General features: G+C 33.6%; 1 protein-coding gene across 1 annotated transcript in view; it reads left to right on the top strand.

Annotated features, from left to right (window-relative positions):
* The first annotated feature begins 1284 nt into the window (after positions 1-1284).
* C15 (homeobox protein C15) overlaps positions 1285-22777 on the top strand; it is a 60007-nt gene continuing 38514 nt past the window's right edge. Inside the window, exons 1-2 of the mRNA XM_073964401.1 lie at positions 1285-2078; positions 16252-16667. Of these exons, the coding sequence (XP_073820502.1) occupies positions 1927-2078; positions 16252-16667 (568 nt within the window). The 5' untranslated portion in view covers positions 1285-1926. The remainder of the gene's footprint in view (positions 2079-16251; positions 16668-22777) is intronic.

Genomic DNA, 22777 nt, shown 5'->3' with positions numbered 1-22777 from the left:
TAAAACAAGCATAAGAAGTGCTACCAAAAAGAAACACTATTGACCTCTTATAAAACTATAGTCCGGTCTGTGGCAAGTTATGCGTGGAAAACGCCCGGAAGATTGCAACAGGGTTTTTCCATATGACACTAGGGGTCCACTTCATAAGTACATGTTTGGGTGCTACCGCGACATGCCACAATTATGTGCAGAGGCTTCCGCCATCCATCCGGGCAAGTCCGAAAAGATTTTCATGATCTAGAAAAAGAAGTCCAAAAATATATACGTCACCTCTGGGTCAACTATATTATCACGCAGATTCATTACTTCATTCTGATTTCCTTCAGTTTCTCTAAACTGATAACCGTCCTGCTATTATGTGTATTAATCCACCGACTCCTGCTATTTTATTATTCCTCAGTTGGTCATTTGTTCTGGAATTGATTCTGCGACATAGATATTTTCAGATCCTTTCCGGGATGTTCGCGGGTAATAGTTGTGATTTAGGACGCAAATATACCATAAATTCCCATTTATACCCTTCGTGAATTGATTAACCATATAATATTAGCTTGCCTCGTATCAGCTCTGTGAAGCTATTAATCTACAACATTTACACTATTCGCTTATAAAGCGTTAAATGCTTCTCAACAGAAAGAGGAAATCGAAAATAAAAATATGAAAAAAATAGAACTTGTAGTAAATCTGTGAACAAAAACAATTCAACGCCCACTCCTCTTGAGTTAAGATGAGGTTGCGAGCGTGTGTGAGTGAATGAACAAAACCCCAAAAGCAAAACGTTTTCCAATTAAAATGTCGTCACAAAGCAAACATAAAAAACAAACGATTCTGACAATGTTAAAATGCTTCAAAACTTCCCCAGGTTCTTTGAAAATAAACGCAGGCGTAGAATCACCAATTGCAGTTAAGCAACGCCCACTTCAAACAATCAGAAAAGTGATGCCAAGTTTATTTTCTGTTTTTTTAACATGAATGAATGGATGAGGCAGAGAGAAAGACAGCTCAGGCTCTCTTTAATGGAGGCGGGGTTTCCAGCTTAATTGGGCATAACAAGTGCCATTATTATTAGCGTAGGTTAGGTATCTAGTAGTCATTGGGTTCTTTGCTGTATCAACCAACTACAACAACACCAACATGCATGCATGCTCACTCATTTTATTTGAAAAGGAAGGAAGCAGTTAAACAGGTCTAACAAGCCATTAGTCGATTCCGTTGCTGGATGACTGTGTGTGTTTGTTTGTTGGTTTAATGATGGTGTACGGTGGTAATAGCCCCGAGTTTTGCTTGCTTTGTGGTGGTGGTTGAGTCCAGTGGTGTTACTCCTTTGCAACAAACAAACAACAACAACGTCAGCAATTTTAAACAGAGCATTCATTGTTGTTCATTAGCTTTAGGAGGCATTCAAGTGGCTCTTCGTGTGTGAGTTAGATTGTGTGTACATTTCTGTGCTCTGGTTGATGTTTTGCAACGGGGAAGTTTACATTTCAGTTAGCGTTAACACCTCAATTTGTCGAGTTCGTTAAAGCGCTTTTCATTCAAAATAAAGCGATTTATAAACAACAACAAATACAAAAGATGCAGTAAGAAATTGACAAAAAAAACAAAGAAAGAAACGTTAATACGGATTAATGAGAATAAAAACAAAATCGTGTACTGAAAATAAGCGGATAAAATAATTTATAAAAACAAACAAAAAACGTATTTCAATAAAATTTAAAGACCAACCATTAAACGTGTGCAATTAATTTGGAATAAGAATACATGAATAATTTAAAAAAAGTGTTTTGTGGGCAAATAGTTTCTAAAATAAAATAAAAAAAAATATTACAAACATAACTCAAAGTGAATATTAATATCGCTCATTTTTGGAGTTCTCTGTGTGTGTAATTTAAATTTATCAAATTGGCTCCTTCTTATTGTTCCAACATGTCTTCACACGAAGAAGATGATCGCGATGATATTGATGAGCAAGAAATTCATGTGGATGTTGATTCCGATTCACGTTTATCCTGCGGCACTGGCTCAGATGTTGATATGGATGGCGCCAGTTGTTATGATGAATCAGAAGCTCCTCTAAGGTAGGTTTTAAAGGATTTACCAGCAGGCGTGTAATTACAGAGACGTTATAAAAACGCATTGTTCTACATTTACTTCACCACATTCATTATTGAAAAACTTGGATATTTAATACAAGCTGAGTCATGGTAACATGAAACATATTTTCTGAACATAATAGGTATTGTTAACAAGCATAAACACATATTTTTGGCTAAAACGACTTTTGCACTAGAGCTTTTTGCCGGGTTAATCTCCTTCATGAGGATTTATTTGACGTTTGCGCTATGAAATTGACATTTGACCCACTGGGTTTATTAAATGCGGTTAAGTGCAAACGGGGCATAAGGTCATATTATAATGTCTGAAACAAAATATGATATGGTTCCAGCGAAAATATATTGTTATAAAATTCATGTGGCCATTTTTCACTTCGAGTGATAAAAAGCACAGTCTTTTTGTCTAATTTTTAAAACGCCTTCGAAATTGTTGCAGTTATAAAAAAATAATATATACATATGTATGTAAATTTTTTTCCTGTAAATCATTAAGTAAAGTAAACCCCATCAGTTTGCATATAAAATATGACATTTTATTCGATCTTGAGATGTTTACGAATACACGCTTTGTATATCGTATTTGCAAATATGCAGATGCTTCCATTTTGGAGCTCTGGAAATGACAGTTGCAAATTTAATTCAATTGAATTAATTTATTGCATGGCGCTCTTGAAGAACACATGCTCTCGTTATTTTTGCTGGTCAGGCCTGAAGCATTGACACGACACTTACATGGGGGAATAATTTAACTATTTTTTTTTAATGAAAAATCTGCAAAAATATTTTTAGCCAAGGTTGTTTTATTAAAAATTAGATAGTATGTGTTGCGTGTAAGTACCCGGAGTGCAAACAAATAACAAATTATTTGTTTGCTACATTTATTTTTCTGCGTGTTGGTAGAGCTCGAATCATTAAACATTATGTATACAAGTTTATTACTCACTTCGAATGGATTTGGATAGTGGCAGGTACAAAGGTGCCGCCGATCCATAAATATTATTTTATTGTAAATTTGTGTGGAACCTATCCATAACCTATTCCTTTCAATGCCGTCGTTTAATATATTCGCATAAGATTTAATTGAATATTTCCTTTTATTTAGTGACTGATTACTACCGGGCTGTCCACCCGGTAAACATTTGAGAGCCTAATAACTCATTACATAGTAATGTAAACAAGATACGTTTTTACAATTTTACAAGGAAAAATTGCTTATTTTACGCATTAATAAGTAATAAATACGGTGACACAGATCATGTATGCCCAATAACAAAACTAGCGCTCACCGTCGGCAAACGAGTTTATAAATATGACATTTCGTTTATCACAAAAAAATCAATAAAAATGTAATTGAATATTTGAATGTGTTTATCAAATCCTTATCAATTCTCTTCTTTGTAGTCTCCGGAAATCCCAAGAAATGAACCCTGAACTTTGCATCAAATTATTAAAAAAGTAAGAGAGGGTTATAGTCAGACGGGGCCGACCATACTCAATACCACTTCCTCTGTGCACTAATTTTCCACAGAATTTATTTTATATGATTGTGACACGTTATGTTATTGATATTATTATTTGATATCTTTGCATCATTTATTATTAATATAATTTGCATCAACGGTGAGGTCAAGAGTTGGTTTTCAAGTTTAGTATTCACAATTTGTCGGAATATGCCCCCAGAATTTAAAGTTTGCACCAAAAATAAAATTATGATATTTTTCCTACAATGGTCAAAGGTTAATTTCAAACGCTAAATACTGTCCGATCATTTTAAAAAAATATTGGTATTTTCCTTGACCACACCTCTAACTTCGTGCAAAAATTTGTCGGTATTAAAATATAATAATTGTATCTATTCTGGTGGGAACCCGAACATAAAACAAGTAAAAAAGTATCGGTCAGCTTTGCCGACAGAGATATACCCTCAGCCTGTGTGGATTGAAATATTTGTTCCCAAAAACGTATTTATTTAGGGGGGTTTTCAAAATATTGGGCGTATGAACCGACAAAAGAATGGATAGGATTAAAACTCAAACATTTGCGGGGATAAATATAGATAGGGCTTTTTTATCACACTAGTAAAAAAGAACATAATATTGCTGTAAACAGGGCCACTAGGAAAACAAAGGATTCTCTAACATACCCTTACCACACAAAAATGTTGAACATTTTTGTGGGTGGTACCATAAGGATTGGACAGATAGAGCACAAATTTGAACTTAAACTAAGCTTCGACAATATTTAGAGATACAAAGTTTGGACCAAATCGGTTGCTATGTCTAATATTCGAAGAAATATTATAATATCCAAAGTGTGGACGAACGCAGTATTCGGTTCGAGCTCTCCACCCACTACATATGGTGCCATAAAGGTTTTTTACAACTTTCAGGCTGTTTTCTCTAGAAGTATAGACTCGCCCCTGAAAAAACTTTTGCTGTCGTAATTGAGGCAGCGAATGAAAGTTGCTTCAACAAAAATCAAAATGATTCGAGAGCATGTCTTAAAGTGAACTTATCCGAACATTTGTGTAGGAGGTACCAAAAGGAAAAGACAAATATAGTCCATATTCGAACCTGATCTATATCTGGTAGATATATTAGGATGTGTAAAGTATGGACCGAACCGGTCACTCCCTTAAAGAGTTGTCGTGCGCACAATTTTTCCGAACATATTTTAACTTTTGTGGGGGAGGTACCTGAAGGAGTGGACCGATATGGATATTATATTCCCAAGGAGTTTTTCCAATGGTTATTGCTTAAAAAATGGATTTTACTAGTCTCTTTTTTGGCCATGCAAGTAAGGATAAGTAGTAAACATATTCTTAAGAAACTGATTCGAAAAACATACATATGTATATTGCCTCAACAATTATTAAATCTTATATGGAGTAAATATGAGCCACTATAAAATACTCTTAAAATTGTTCTGTGTCTTAAACTGTCAATGAACTGGTACAAATGAAGGGTTTATTGAAAAGAGCGTACGAACCAGCAGAACTATGATAAGCGACCGATCTAATTCAGCATTTGAATCTTGTTTAAGGAGCCACATTTTCTAATGCCGTAAGGTTTAGGGAGTTTCGTTTGTTAGGATTCGGCGAGAAATCTACTCGAATGATAAGTACCAAACAATATTCTTTTTTTTCAAACAATATATGTATATTGTTCAAAATAAATATTGAAAACATCGTAAGTAGTTTGAAGAGCTAAAATTCAAATTAAATAACGTTCACATACTTTGATTGTTTATTCAAGTTTTTGTTTTGCTTTGTGATATATTAACGTTTTAGAAGCGTTAAAAATCGCGATCCGGTTAATTAATTTATTTAATTCTCTTTTCTATTTCATTATCACGGTGCGCATGAACTAACTTTAAATGATGAGAAAAATAAAAAAAAAAAATAAAAAAAATCGGCGGAGCTTTTTTTAAATAATCGCGATCAAAGTTCACGCTTTTAAGGTTCTCAAGATTTTGCTTTTCTACCACATTTTCCATAGGACTTGCCGTTTCCAAGCAAAATTCTGAAAACCTAAAAATGTGGACTTCGACCGCGGTTTATTTAAAAATCTCTAAAGCGATTGTTTCTTGTTTTCGGATTTTCTCCTCTATTACTATTGCTGTTTCAGAATAAGCTAAAACTTCCCAGGTGTAAGCGGTTTTCATTTAAAATTAGTTAAGGCGCACCGTGCATGACATTGTTTTATAAAGAGGCAATACAACCAGTGCATTGTCCTAATTTGAACTTCTATATCTCAAAAATGGTAAAACCTACAAAGATATCATCAAGATCAATCTTGTAGAGAATATTCACTGCTACAAAATTTTCTTTATTACCATTACGATAGCACCAGCGGTTTCCAAGCAGAATCGTGAAAACCTAAAAAAACTAAAAAAGTGAACATTGACCGTGATTTATTTAAAAAGCGCTCCGGCGATTCTTTGATTTGTCTTATCTATGAACATTGTAGTTTAGAATCCACAAAAACTTCCCAGGTATAAGCACCTTTCATTTAAAGTTAGTTCAGGCGCACCGTGTTAAGTGTACTAGATACAAATGATCATAATTATTACAAATAATCTTCTTTAGTTCTGATCAGAACTTCGGCATTTTCACAAGGACATTCCAAGATATTTTAAATTTTACGATAGAACCGCATTTTAAAATTTGTATATCACCTGCTTTAATAGTCGAAGCTTTTACGGCATATATTAAAATTCACAATCCTGGATTCAATGAATGTACTACATTTGTGCGTATGTGTGTGTGTATACATACATATTTCCAAACGCATATTCCTAACTCTATTGCCACCATTCTTCAAGCGAGTGTGTTTTATGTTTTGTGATCTTGAACTAAATTTCTTCATTTGGCCTAATCAAATTGAAGACATTTGTAATAAATTGACAGAAAAGAAACACACACACATACAAACTTGTATATCGCGCGCTAAAAGCCTGACTGACTGTTTTATTATTCATAAAACAATAAATCAAAAAAGCTTTTAAAGTTAAACGTGACCAATATCAAAAATCAAAACAAACCAAATAAACACTCAAATGGACAAATATTGGACAAACATTGATTTTCAGTCAATGATGTTTGTGTTTGGCCTGTGAATACTCGTATTATTCCTTGAAGTTGCGTGTCAGCCATCGATTCATTGGTAAATATCGGAGAACAGCAGCCAGTGGCGCGATATCCAAATGAACACACAAAATAAAACAAATGGAATAAATTCACTTGGAATACAAATGTGTACGAACTTTTGTTGTTGTTGTTTTCGTTATGTTTTCATTTAAAAAATTAATGAGTTCTACAAGAACTGTCACAGATAACACCAGCGACGACAACAAATCCCATACAATTTCATTACGATTGAATGTCTGTCTGTCTCTTTGCCTCTTTGTCAGACGGTATATTCTTCCAAATGTCCATATCGCTTTGAGTATTTCTTCATGAAGAGCAACTTCATGCAATCCAACGAGCGAACGAGCGTGTCTGACATGAACATGTTAAGAAAAAACAAATTATTAATTAAGTTTAATACATTTATGTAAAACTGTATGTAAAAGCAGTAGATAGGTATGTAGGAACCAGCACAAAACAAACAACTAAAACCAAATCAAATCGAAATATGTATCTGTATTTTACATTATGAATGGAAAGATTGCGAACACATGTGTCGTGTTAAAGTTTAAATAAAACGTGCAACTAAATGGAAGGTGATCGTTTGGCGTGATAGAATTTACTGGTGCTCCATGTTAAGGACCAAAATTGTTTAAGTAAAGGACTGCAAAATGCTGCTTCAAATTACTATCAAGTCTGTCAAAAAAGAAGGCCAAATCTGTTTTAACATTTTTCCTCCGGTTCAAATTTATAGATACCAAACTCTTCTAAATGTAAGCAACCGACCAACTGCCAAAAATCTCAGTGAATAACTTTCTATATCGTTGTCCAGATTTACATTAGGATATAGAGGTAAGACATACCCTTTACCTCTCAACACCCATAAATGTTTAAGTCCTTGGCAGTGCAACATTTTTCGAGATTTCTGCTATGAAAAACCCCTCTATAAGAGGTAGTGTACCGTTCCGATATATCGTTCTGAATCAGCGAGAATAAGAGGTCGCGGTCTACAATCATTGATATAACAGTAGTGTCCCTTTGTTTGTATTTTGTGATTTTAGTCAGAAATAGTTTTTTTATTTAATTTTGATTTTGAATCATCCTAATACACAATTGTAATTCTCTACAACTGCTCCACTTTATCAGTAAATAAAACATATTCACAGATGACATAAACCCACGCAACTCACGACAATATTGATAAGAGATGTAAATGAAAAACCAGAATAAAACTAATAATACAAATAAATGAATAACAACAAACAACTAGACGACAACAACAGCATTTTTGAAGTTGGTTACAAAGTGTGCGTAATGTTAGGTCCCCCCTCCAACTGTCAACTATACACAAGAGATAGATGTTTTGCAAAAAAACACACTCATTCAATGCAACATTGAAACCTTAAAAGGTAACTCCAACACTGATCACGATTTTTCAACACCAGTAGCTGGACACAAACACTGTGGAGGCAAGATACAAAAATACAAACGCCACAATAAAAAAGATTTATGTTTCACATTCAATTGAGACATTTGCGTGACCATTGATGGATTAAACAAAAATCTTTTGAATTGGTTGTTTGTTTTCTAAATAGTTTGACTAATCAAACAAGCAAAGCAAACAAATGAATTAAATTCTATATATGTATTTAGCTGAAGGTTTGATGACTGGTTGTAAGCATTAGTCATTATAATGCATAGTATGGAATTGCCTAAAAATATTTAAAACGTTGTATGCAGCCATTGATATTTTTAAATTAATTCAAATTAATTCTTAACAATAACATAAAATAGAGGGTACCAAAACATAATTAGAGAATCTTCGAAAAAAGTAATAAAATCTTTGACAAATTTGATGTTAGATACGTTTCATTCAACAACGTATCCATGAACTGGCAGGCCTCGCTAAACATGTTTCGAACTTTTTCAAACTTTAAAAAATTAATTTAACAATACACAAACGGAAAGCAAGTAAAGTAGAGTAAAGGTAGGCCGGGCCGAACTTTGAAATAATTAATTTTCTTTCTGTTACGAAATTTCCAGCGCAGAGGTTTGATGAACACTGGGAACCCCAACTACCTAATTTATGGTAATTTGGTCAGCAACACTGAAAGGAAATTACGTTGTATCAATGAAATTTGTCATTGATTTTGAACCAACGTAAGAATTCATTGTATTAATGAAGAAGTTTCATTGATTTTCATAAAATAACTTCCCTTATTGTTTCATAGAATTAATGTGAAAGTCATAGCAATAATAGAATTGTAAATTCTAACTTCTTTATTGAATTAATGAAGAAGTATCATTGCATAATTGAAGAAATTTCATTGGAAGAATGAATTGTTATTTAATGAAACTTGTCATTTATTCAATGAAACTCTACGTTGGTTCAAAATCAATGAAACATTTTTCTTTCAGTGTAAATACATGAAATAACGTGGGGTTATGTCCGCAATTTCTCAAAATCCGGAGGTACCGTTATATGGACGCTATTCCTATGTGAAGAATTTTTGGTGGATAATTTTTGTGACCACTGGGATCCTCAAATGTTAACTTACAGGTACACAGAAAAAAATAATTACTGCATTTCAGGAATAGTGTTCATAAAGTCTTGCCAAGGTTCAACTTTCTGCATTTCATGAACGCCTTTCATAAAGATTGAAAAAATTCTGATAGATTGAAAAAATTTTTGAAGAGTTGTTGTTTTTGTTATTATTGGACTAACAACCGCAACCACACACTACCAACCAAACCATTTAAAATAAACGAGTTGAGAGCATTTACCAAACAAGAGAAGAGATATGAGCGCAAATTGTGAAATATAGGGAAAAATAGGAAAGTAATTTTGCATCCCATGAAAATCTTACATAGTTTTGAAAATAATAGTGGCTTTTGGATGAAAATAAGAAACTGCACATGTATCTTATGTGAGGTACCTGTAAAATATGAAAAATTACATCACGAACGAAAATATGTAAATATTCTTGAAATATTTTTTATTGTGTAGTTCGGTCAACAAAATGCTACTAATTTCTTCAAAACACCTAAAAATCGGGATGTTCAGTTGTATGATACATTGACCTATGTTAACAATCTTGCACAAAAATGTAGATAGAAACTAAAAAAAACTGAAATCGGTGATACCGTTTTATGGTGCCATACCAATATTTTATAGCTCTGGCAAAATACACTCGGTTGCAAAAATATACGGTTCTAGATCAATTATTGCGGAACCTGAGTGATTACAACAAACGGACAGACCGACAGACGGACATGGATCGACTCAGAATTTTACCCTGATCAAGAATATACCGTGTAACCTATTTTCTTGCAGCTTGCTGCGTTTGTTTTGTTAATTCTTGTAATAATGTTATTGTTCAGCTGCAACTTAATTTCACCTCTTTGAGAAATTAGTGCCGTCTGATAATCCAAATTGTTCTCTGTTTTTGTAATACGCCCTATGTTTCTTCGGTAACTTGGGGATAAGATGATGTTATGCCTTCCCATATATGACGTTGGTTTACTCGCAACTTTTCGTAAATTGCGGTGTTTAGGGTGTTTCCTTGTCTTGTGTTTATATACCCTCAGCCTTTAGGCTAAAGAGGGTATATGGTAAATTTCAAATTTCCTTTACAATTACATAGAAAAAAAATTAAAAACTTTTTTGGCGAGCACATCCGCCATTTTTGGTACATGGGTTACGAAAAAAAATCGTGGTTTCAAATCTGTTCGCGTTCACAAAATTGGATGCTGCACTCAAAAGTTATATGCGGTTTTACTCTCTTGTAAAGAAAAAAATATTTAAAAATTCCTATTGTGTTGTAATATGAACATGTATATATGAATCGTTAGCAGCATTTGATATCTATCCGTAGATGCTATAATAGTTGCTAAATTTATTTTTATTTTCGCGGAAAATCAAAAAATGTTGAACAAATCTTGGAATAAATTTTATTTATTCTAAATCAGAGTCCAAAAAATCTCTAAAAAAAATAATTTAAAAATGCGTACAGAATCTAGACAACGCGTAGAAAAATGTGAGATCAAAATTATAAAGATCGCGTTTATAACTTGCATATTACAGCAACAACAAAGAACGGAAACTTATTGTTGGAAATTATTTCAAAAATATATTTTTGGTTAAATACGAAAAATTTGAAAACTAAATATTGGGAGTTATTCTATTATTTCGCTAAATTTCCATCCAAATCCTGAAGTATTTTGCTTAAACTTCTACGAGAAAAGTAATTAGTCATCGTGAAAGTATATTTGCTTTCTGTGATAAGCAATAGAAATAAGAAGTAGAGAGTAATATTGAAATTACAATCAAAGAAAAAACATAGAAGTTAAAAACCGTATAATTCGCGAACTGGTTTAAATCGGTTGAGGTGCATGTGCTTTTCGGATACAGGGAGTCCATGTCTATCAATTTGCATGGATTTTCCCATGTTTCATTCAGCGGCCAACGTGTGCCATCAGTTGCATCTTACTATTCAAAACACCTTCAAGTGGGCAAAAATTACGCGATGTGCATATGATTATAAGGTGCATCCGATTTCAATGGCCCCCTATTAAAAATACGTCAATATAAATTATTTTAGACAGATTCGTCAAGAACTGCGGATGTGCCACCGCATTCTATTTTGGGATAAATGGGGATATTACTCCTGAATCTTTGTAATTTGTGACATACCTTTTTGACAAATATTATAATCGCGTATAAAGGATTACATTTATGCAAAAATAATCAAAGAAAATCGCGGTTCAATTCGCGGAATTGTCAAAATATATTTTTGCAGATTTTCCTACTTTCAAGGTATCTATATCCGGCGTTTTAGTGGATGGATTCGACCGCGGAAGAGCTCATTAGATCCGGCACGTAAAAAAACTAAAATCACGCGGGGTTCAGGGGCACCTGTACGACAGTTGTAAATTTTAAAGCCAAAAAATAGGTTTTTTCAGAAAATTTACGCACCAAATTTTCGCCTTTGGACTCCTATTACTAGGAAGCTGTACGGAGCACACTCATGAGATATACATCGAACCACGTGGAATCGCGAGTTCTACAATCCTATAAACTAGTTTGGATTATTATCTAGTTGCACCCACTATTTATAAGAAAAATTCGAAAAACTCAGTTTTCAAAACTTCAAAATGTCAGCATCGATTTTAGGGGGATGCAGTGTATATATCGAAAAGTCATACATTAGAACCATGTTGCCCATGGGGTATTCTTCAATTCTTTCTTTGAGCTTATGTCTGAATTTTCCGTGGTTCGACCAGAAATCAAGAAAGAACACAAAAAAACTTGTAAACTTCAACACATTTTTCCCATTTTTTATATTACCACCAACGCAGCTTCCATGAAAATTATTTGTTATGGTCAATATTATGAGATCGTGGCTAGAACACTTTAATTAATATAAATATATTCATATTTTATAAAATATATTAACAGTTCGGGACTTATTAAATGGTGAACCTCAACTTCAACGATTGAAAAACTTTTTTGAATATTACCATATGTATGTATACACTTTGATACGACCAAAAATGTGCCTCATCGTAGTAATGTGTTTAGATCCCAAGTATGTTTGGACGAAATCTGTTTCAGACAATTTGGAGCAATGTCCGTCCGTCTGTATGTCTGTCTGGTTGGTGCGCACGAAACATTTTGCATGGTAATATTACCTGCAGACATAGATCGGGTTCGAATATGGACTACATCGCGCTGTGGTCGAACTTGTATGTGAAGAGCTACAAAAATGCTTCCTGTGTAGATATCAATACGAAAATTTCAGTAAAGGCTAGTTTAGCAACACAAATAAAAAATCAAAAAACAAAAATACAACATAGGTCCAACTTTAGGTATAGCACCCATATGTAGGTATAGCCTGATTTCTGGCATTTTGGGGGTCTTGACCACATATTTCAATGAAATTGGCTAAAATTTGGCTATCTGTATTCCTTAGTGTTAGAAAACCTTCTTGCAAAAATGAATTGAGTCCACGTTTTGATAGGGCCCCATATAGTGGTACCGCCCCATTTTCGGAATTTTGAAGGTTTTATATATGTAAATTATAGATTCGAAATGACTGAAATGCCACTTAATCTTTCCTGGAGGTAGGCTAACTCCAGAAAATTGTAGATTAATGTAGGTCCACCTTTTGATGTTTTCCACCATAAATCAGTACCGCCCAATATTCGGTATTTTTGGCTGAATTTCCGAAATTTTACATTGACGTACCCTTCATATAAATGAACCGCACAATCTCTCTACTATTTATTTAAAAAACTGAAATGTATCATCGCACAATGGCCCCAAATCCAAATTTTCTGGCCAAAACTATTTTAACGTCCATTTTGTATTGAAATTAACTGTTATTTATAATAAATGTGTACAAACAGCAATTCTTACGTTTTATCGACCAAAATGACTAAAAACAGACAAAATTTGTTGAACAGGGTGGTCCCGTTGTGTGGGGTCTAAACCAAAACATTGACCTATGTTAATAATTTTTTGTACGAAGGATTCATATCATCCAAATTTCAGCCGAATCGGTCATAAAGTGTCGCTAAAATCCACAAAATATCTAAAAGCGGACGGTACTTTTATGTAGGGGCTATGACAAAAAATGGACCTATTTTCAAAAAAATTATACATATTTGTTTTCTACACTCTGAAACCCTTAAATATGAATTTTAAGGAAAATCGGTTGATAGATGTGGGTATTACCGTTCTATTTCAATTGGATACTACGTACAGTCGCAACAGGTATTTACAAAAAATTCTCCCATCTTAAAATAGAAAAATCCACTTTATTTTAACTGTGGCAAATTCGAGAACGATTCTGAATTTATTAGTACAGACCCCCTGCTATCTTTCAAATTCGATTTGGAGGTGGACATATTTTTTAAAGGTTTAAGTATATTTAAAAAATATTTGTAAAAAATAAATTTTAATATATATAAAACATTGATTTTATTACGCTAATTTTGCAAATGTCATCGTTCTTTTTGTAAATATTATGAAAGTACTCATTAACAGATTCCCGATTCATAATAACTTGGATCTCACTTCTGTATATCTATGCAGCGACGCAATACAACATAAATTGTATATTTTACAGCACAAAAGGTAAAATTAGACGTGACATAGCCATAACGCCATAACCATAGAAAACCAAAACCCAATTGGTTTCTTATGGTTATGGCTATGGCATTATGGTATGTTACTACTAATCGAATACATTGATTTCCATAGGTTTGGTTGAATCCGCTGATTGATATGGCCTTATGGATTTATGGTTATGTCACGTCTAATTCTACCTAGAGTCTGTTTTATTTTTACATAAAAACTGTCAACTTTGGCACTGCGTCAATCAACGAATACTAACGCTATTTACAAAAATTAATTATTTTCAGATGACTTGATGTGTTTTTTTATTATTCTGTGCAAAAAAAATTAAAATTTCGAAACTTCAAAAATAGGGTTTTGGCCAAAAATTTCCTGATTGAAACTTATATGCTTCGGCACATTTGAAAAAATGACAAAAACACCCTAAAAGGTATCCTTAGAACATTTGTATGTCAAATGGCAACGATGATTTTGGGTGTCAATAAAAACTAAAATAATAAAATAATTATTTAAAGAAAAAAGGTAAACAATAACAAACCTCAAAACTTAATTTTTAGAAGCTTTGTTCCAATTTAAATTCGGCGAGTTTACTTGCGGCAAGTCTCAGTTTGTAGGAGAGCCTCGGAAGGGGAATGGAATGGGAAAAAATTGCTCGTACCGGCAATTTTCAGGCAATTTCTTTTATATTTTCCGTATTTGACATTATTTCCAATATTTTGAAAACAAAACTTGCCGAAACAGAATTGCTTTATAAACGCAAGAGCTAAGTCCCAATTTACATTAGGCGAGTTTTCTTGCGGCAATTGTCAGTTTGATGGAGAGAGAGGTGAGGCATATGGTAACCCTTTGCCTCTCAGCCCCCTCTCTCACCTACAAACTGACAATTGCCGCAAGTAAACTCGCCTAATGTAAATTGGGACCAATTTCAAAAGGGAAAGAGAAAACTTGCCGGAAGAAAAGTCGCCCAATATAAATTTAGACTTTGTTTTTTATGATATTCAATTATATCATTTTTTTACATATTCAGTGGGTACATGCAATCAACTAAAAATATTAAGTAAAATTCGATCTTTATGACTGTTTAAAAATACATTAAATATTAAAACATAAATAAAATCTTCTTCATTTATAGGTACATTTGCCCTCAATACAAAATCAAATCAACATATTTTTGGTGGCATACCTGTAAACACCACACACCACTCCCTTAGTACATTTAACATTGTAATGAATTTGATCCAAATCTTTCACATTGATATTCATATCGATCACACACAGGTTTACCCCCCACTGACAAGATTGTTAAGTAGTTCTTCGATCAGTGATAATTTTCATATATAATTATTGACACCTTTTTCCCCATGTTGTTTAGAGATTTTTATCTTTCTTAATGTTTTAAGCTATGAACAAAGTTAACCAACTGTTGTCTTAAGACTTAAACGGGCTCAGGTGTATTTCTTTAATCGCTTGCCTTGTTACCAAACGATTTCCAAGCATGTTAACAGTTTGGGTCAAGAAATAACATTGTGATTTTATGACTTTACGGCTTCATTCATGTCATTCGTGCCTATGAAATATTGTTGTCAATGATTTCAAATTTTAAGAAACGGGACTGATACATAGTATTATTTGGTTTTGGCGGGGAATATGTAATTTTAGATTTATTGGTCATTTGGAATTTTGTTCAACACATTCAAATCGGACATCAATTTGCCATTAATACAATTTCTAGTGACATTTTCAGTTCATAATCATATCTTTTGATTTTTATTAGCGAATGATTTTTTTATGGGCAAATTATTGTTTGTATTTTTAAAAATTTAATTATTGAAATTATGGTTTTAATTAACTTTTGAAATAATATAACCACCACGTTGGGGAATAAACAAATTATAATAATAATAACAAAAAGTGTCAATTCACATTAATGAAATTGTATTAATTTACGTTTAAAAATTTTGTTAACACTTTTAATTAAAATCAACAACACAATTATTAAATGATATGTCACGGGACAATCATCAATAACACCACGCAACAATGTATTTATTTGCCAAAATGCCGTTAAAATGTTGCAACAAATCACTCGAAAACAAGCGGCCTTTCAAAAAACAATATGCAAATTAGAAAACAAATAAATTGTACAAAGCTGGAATGTATTTTGCTAAAGAATACCTCAAAAATGAAACGACTTAAAACCGGTGGCTATTGAATTATCTGGATGTATGAATGCATATGCACCTCAGTCTAGTATGTTCCGTACGCAATCGGCCGAAAGTGGTATTTATTACAAACTACAATTAAAAAATTATTTATTTATTCATTAAATTAACCTAAGTTCAAATTATTTTGCTCTTCTGTTCTCTTTCCAGTGAAACACAATCAGAACAAACGCGATCCTCATCAAGTGAAAATTTACCCTTTAGTATATCACGCCTGCTGTCGAAACCCTTTGAGCATAACAACAATAGCAATAACCACAATAATAATAACAATAGCAACAACAACAACAATAACGATAGTAATAAATCCAGTAGTAGTGAGCAGGATCTACAAAATGAACAAGATTTAGCTGCGTATAAATTAGCCACAAGTTTAGCTTCCAGTACATATGGTGGAGCTACTGCACTTTACACATATCCTCATCTCTATCATTCATCGGCGGCGGCGGCAGCAGCAGCTGGTCATGTCTTAAGGGTACCACCACAAAGGACACCATTAACATGGGCCCTACCGCCACTACATCATGCGGCGCTGGCACATCAAGCGGTCAAGGACAGACTGGCAGGTGAGTCAAATGTGCAATGTCGTCGTTTTTGTCGGTTATGCTTAAAAAGATCATAATTTAACGAGGTACTAATGTGTTTTAATGTTCCTCAGACAACCGCATAACATTTTTCACCATGGGTGGGTAGTTGTTGTTTTTTGGTGTAGTCGCTAAATGCTTGTCTTGGAATAAAATTAGCAAAAACCAATAACTCTTTCTTGCTTGTTGCTAATAAAATGCAACATAAAATGAAATTAAGTAGCTGCAAATGGCCATAACAAAAAGGATGCAACATGGCCTAATTAAATTTAATTATATTTTTTGGTAGTTCAACATAACAATTTTAGTTATTTTTCAGGCAGGAGACAAGGGTAAATAGGAAAACCATAAATGTTAAGTTTATGATTTTCGTTAAATGGAATTGTGTTCGACATATAACACTGACACAAAATGGAGGTGAAAATCTGGGGCAGAGATAATTCCTTTTTGGGGATGAAAGCCCTTGGTGAGTATATTAAGAATCCCGAAGGACAGATCTGGCGTGAGTCGAACTTCCGAGTTATGGCGTGATTAAGTTTCTGCTGAAGACCATGTACGGCATCAAAAATTAGCGTTATATCTTTGTTAACTGTTGTTTTAGCTTATTTATTAGATGACATGTCTTCAGTCAAATCGAATGAGGATTATTTTCGTAGAGCATTTCGACCTTCTAACCTTTATTTTAAGAACCGCTATAAAAGTACTAAAAGATAACGTTTCTCAGCTTCGAAATGTTCTGCACAAATGTCGCTCAAAAAATTTTAGTTACGACTCTCATTGACAACTAATCGATTTTGTCGCGTTTTTATGGTCATTTCTGACATTTACTCAGTTTTGGTTCAGAAAAAACTAAGTTTTGTGTTTTTGTATATTCTGTATATTCGAACAACCAATAAATAACGAATACACTATGCAACACTGAAAATGCAAACAACTTCTAGTATGCATTTTTTGAAAATACATATTTAGACTACAAAAACCCTAGTAGGGTTTTGTCCTGTAAGATCCAGTTCGGATTTTATGGCCTTATCTAGACCGGGCTAAATCTACACTTTTTTGCATTTATCAGGCCTTTATCTCAGAAATGAATAGGAATTTGGTCTTGCTGTCTTTTGTAGCCGTAAACTAGTAGAACTTATCTTTTGAAAAAACCACATAAGAAAAACTCCATCTAGGGCATCAAAATCTATAAAATATAGAAAATTTTACATAATTGCTGAAATTCTGGTCAGTATCGGCTAAACTATTGGGAGTTGAACCAAGTAACCTTTTGAAAAATCTTCCACATAATGTTCTCAGAAGTTCTTCAGAACATTCTGAAACTCTAAAATGCTTTCCTCATGTTGCTTCAGCGGTATTTTGTATCATATCTTTACAACACGTATTTCAAACGCAGTTCACACCAACAGTTTATTCTCGTATTTCGGATTTCACTACATTATTGACATTTTTATTAAATCGTCGTTGAAAAATGTACTGAAAACAACGGCATGGAGGCATTTTACAACAATGACATGTTCTGAAGAGTTGTGTATTACATTCCAGGGAATATTTTTCCAAACGAAAATATTCAGAAAAAATTTACGGTTTTGGAGATACGGTGCAAAATGTATAAAAATTGTAGAATTTTTGCATATATTTTGAAATTTGAGGCAATAAATGTTGTTTTTCGAGTCCATTATTTCTCCAAATATTTTATTCTTGTTCTTATCTACAAATTTGCTTCAGAGGTCAGAAGAAGATTCGCATTGGTTTCAGAGATATAGCTCCGAATTTCTTTAAAAACTCAATATTTAACCATGTTTAGATGGGGCCATAAAATCCGAGCTGGATCTGACACAACAAATCCCAACTAGGGTTTCTTGTCGTTTAGGTCTGTACTTTCAAAAAATCCTCAGTTCGAATTGTTTGCACAAGATCACCTTAAAAATGTTGCACAGTGATATACACAAAACATAGTTTTTTCTGAACAAAAACCGAGTAAATCCACAAAATGACTATGAAAACGCGACAAAATCGATTAGTTGTCAATGAGAGCCGTACCTAAAATTTTCTGAGCGACATTTTTGCAGAACATTTCGAAGATGAAAAACGTCATCTTGTGGTACTTTTATAGCGGTTCTTAAAATAAAGGACAATGAAGGAAGCGAGTTAGAAGGTCGCAATGCTCTTCGAAAATAATCCTCATTCAATTTGACTGAAGACATGGCATCTAATAAATAGTTTTAGCTTATTTATTAGATGTCATGTCTTCAGTTAATAAAGATATAACGATAATTTTGGATGCCTTACAGGGTCTTCAGCAGAAACTTAATCGCGCCATACCTCGGAAGTTCGTCCCACGGCGGATCTGTCCTTCGGGATTCTTAATATACTCACCATGGGCTTTCATCCCCAAAAGGTTTACAGTGTAATCGAATCACATCAAGTCACATCATGTTATAATCTTCCACTTTTTATTAGAAAACTTTTTCTTATGCATATGAGCATTTTATTAAAAAGTTTACAGTTCGTAGAAGACTCATTAAATGTATGCCAATTGTTGACGGGTGTAAATGTCATTCGAATCTTGTGCTTTAATATTTAATTCCTTTCAGTTATGCTTTTGTATGTATTTGTATATCTCAGATATGCAATTGTCAATAACTTAAATTTGCTTAACCAATTGACACATTTTATCAATGCACACCTGGAAGACTTAACTTTACATATAATCAGACTGCATGAGAATGAAAACAAGTAAAAAACTATTAGTTTTGCCTTCAAACATTAGAGTTGCGTCGTTCATGAACCAACCGGCTCAAAGGAACGATTCCGTGAAAAGAACGAACGGATCCGTATCCAGCTCATTCTTTTGTATCGTTCATTTAGATCTCCGATGGACGAGTCATTGCTGCTTACAAAATTAGCAGCATTTGTTTTGCAGTCAAACTCTAAACAAACGCTGCGTTAGCGGAAGCAGCACACATTTCCACACAAAACAAACAATGATTCAGAGAGCTACTCTCGCTCAGTAACTCACCTCATTCATTAGCACATCTCGGTCATATCTTTCTTTTGCATCATTCGTTCATCTGGTTCTTTCATATCAAAACCACCACCACTACGTTCAGAAACAAAACCACCCCCATTAGCACACAAACAAGCAAGTAACACCCCAGCTAACATTTTTTTCCGAATTCGTATCGAATTCGGACAGAATTTCTGAAAAAATATCCGATTCTGATGCCGAATTCGTACCGAATTCGGTACGAAAGTTGTATGGACGTGGTCACCGAATTCGAAAAGAATTTTCGAAGGAAATTCTTAAAAAATGTTAGAGTTTCGCGACGAATTCGGTCCGTTTTCGGAAGTAAATTCTTGGAAAATTCGGAGAAAAATTTAGATTTTCTGACAGAATTCGGTCCGAATTCGGAAGAAAATTCTGGAAAATTCGATGAAAAATTTAGATTTTCTTAAGAAAATCCGTCCGAATTCGGAAGGAAATTCTGGAAAAATTCGGAAAAAAGTTCAGATTTTCTGAAAAAATGCTGAAACAATTCTGACGCTGACGCCTTTGATATTGACACAACCCGTGTCGTACTGTAATGAACAAACCCCACTCAGAGACAATTTTCTTTTAATGTACTATTTATGGAAGATTATAATTTCAAACTTTCTAATGACTTTGCCTGTTGTTATGATTTTATGATTAACAGTAGAACAATGTACAGAAGTATGTTGAAGCTATCAACACTAGCTTGAATTATTATATGTTGCATTTATATTAAAAAAATTGTAAAACTGTATATGCGAATTTTATGACCAGTCATTTCGTTCTTCGACATCAACCGAAAAAAAATTCCCTTAGAAAATCCATTAGAAATCGGAACGAATTCGGAATAACGTTTCTTAAGATTCTTTAGAAAATGTGCAGAGATTCTTAAAATAAACTTATAGAAAATCGGTCCAATTTCTAGGAAAATATTAGAGAAATCGGCCACATTTCTAAAAAAATTCAGAAAATCTCAGAAAAAATCTGATATCAGAGCCCTCGGAAAAAATTGTTAGCTGGGACGTGTTACTGTTGTACAACAGTTGTGTCATTCGTGAAAGAACATTTTCAAAAGAACGATTCGGTTAAAAGAACGACGGAGTCATATGCAGCAGAGAACGAACGACTTCAAAAGAAAATAATACAGTTAAATCATTGATGCTCAAAATATTTTGCGCATCAGTCTCTCTGAGTGTGTCTTTCCTTTGCAAAACCAAAACAGATAAGAATAAAGAGTACGAATGTTGTTGTTGCAGTCACGTTAACGTATATGGGTGATCTTGGCTGAGTTAAATGTATTGTTGAACGAAAAAGAGCCAACGAACGAAGTAAACGACCCGGATCTTTTTGGTGAATGGAATGAAAAAGATCGATCCGCTCAATGAACGAGATTGCCCAACACTATCAAACATACCATCAGCCTGTGACTGTACAAAAAAACAGGAGCGGTGAACTTAAAAAATGTGCTAAGATCACAGTTTAAGTCACAAACAGTTGGCTTAATTTCCCCACTAGCAGACCTAATCAGCACAGTCTACGCGAAATAAAACGATTATTCTGTATGATGGGCTGGCCCTAAATATTGTTTTATTCCTGGGCTCATATGTCAGGAGATATGGTATACACCTACCAAACAATATATTGATTAAAATGCATAGCTCCGAAATTCGAGTAAAACTCGCTTAAATTCGAGCGAGACTACTCCTATATACTACACGAAAAAGAGCGCGTATGCTTTGCTCGTTTTCGAGTGGTATTAAAACAGCATTCGGCACACAACAACAACAATTTGAGCAAACACCATTGTAGTCCATGGTTTTTCAATTAGTGAGTGGAGAGAGAAGCTCTCTTTGCTTGCTCGCGAGTAAAGAGGTGCCGAATTCTGGATTAACATCAAACCCCAATTGCACACACACACATAAACACATACAGTTGCGTTCAAAATAATAGGAGCGCCCATACAAAAAAAAAAATGTCAAAAAATATGGTTAAACTTACACATTTTTGTTTATTTTAAATTTGTTTAACATTGTTGACATCCCAACAGTTAATTCATCAGCAAAAATGTGACAATCTGCTTTAAATTATTTACTGTTTACACCAACATTATAAATCGTGTTTAAAGTTTTTTTCAAAAAAATAGGAGTGTGGAAGAAAAAGGACGATAAAAAGAGTTTTAGTTGAGTTTAGGATCAAAATTGTCAATATTTAAGTTAACAGTAGTAAATCCAATAGATTTTATGAGATTTGATTGTTGTTTGAAAACAAAAGTCCTTTGGAGGTAGCCAAAAAACAGGCGATTGTCCTTGCATAAATTTTTTCCATAAATTGAGCACTTATTGGGCAACTCAATGGATTTTGTAGACAAAAGCTTTAACGATTAGATTTGTTTGATGCTATGGATGTTATCTCTAACAATATATAATGATTGGTATCCCATAAATTTGTGTATTTTGATCCTTGATCCAAGTTTAAGACAGTTTACATTAGCCCTTCAGGTAATGATCGGCCAAAAAAAGCGTATCTTTAAGGAAATTATTCCCCAACCAAATAATATTTGGAAGTCCTTAGGGTGCTAACCTTGTGTATGCAATCAATTTCGCTTCTATTCAAAAAATGTTTAAAACGTGAACGGTTGAAATGTACTTTGAACCATTTAGTGATAGGCAGGCTGGGATTGCACTATGGTTAGTATACGCCGTAATATATTTTTCAATATAAACTTACGTTTTTCACTCAAAAATACCTCATTTAAGTTAGTTTCATTAGAAAATTGTTTATTATACGATGCAAAACCTAATAAAAATAATCTTAAGTCAACTTCAAAAGTTTGTCTTTAAAGTTTCCTTCTCAACAAAGCGTTTTGAAAAATGTCTCATATGTGCCAATCATCCAATTATTCAAAAATGAACCATATAATCAATTCTGCGTGCAGTTAAGATGCTAAGGACCTCAAAACATCACTTGGTCGAGAAATTAATGCATTATAGATACTCTTTTTTAACCGATCCTTACGTAAAGAGTTAATGGAAACCGGCTTTAACTTGGCTCAAGGATC

Source organism: Musca autumnalis, unplaced genomic scaffold, assembly GCF_047663935.1.
Source record: "Musca autumnalis isolate F117 unplaced genomic scaffold, ASM4766393v1 scaffold_1, whole genome shotgun sequence".
Taxonomy (NCBI): Eukaryota; Metazoa; Arthropoda; class Insecta; order Diptera; family Muscidae; genus Musca; species Musca autumnalis.
The sequence above is the reverse complement of the archived record's forward strand: the minus strand, read 5'-3'. Positions and strand labels throughout refer to the sequence as shown.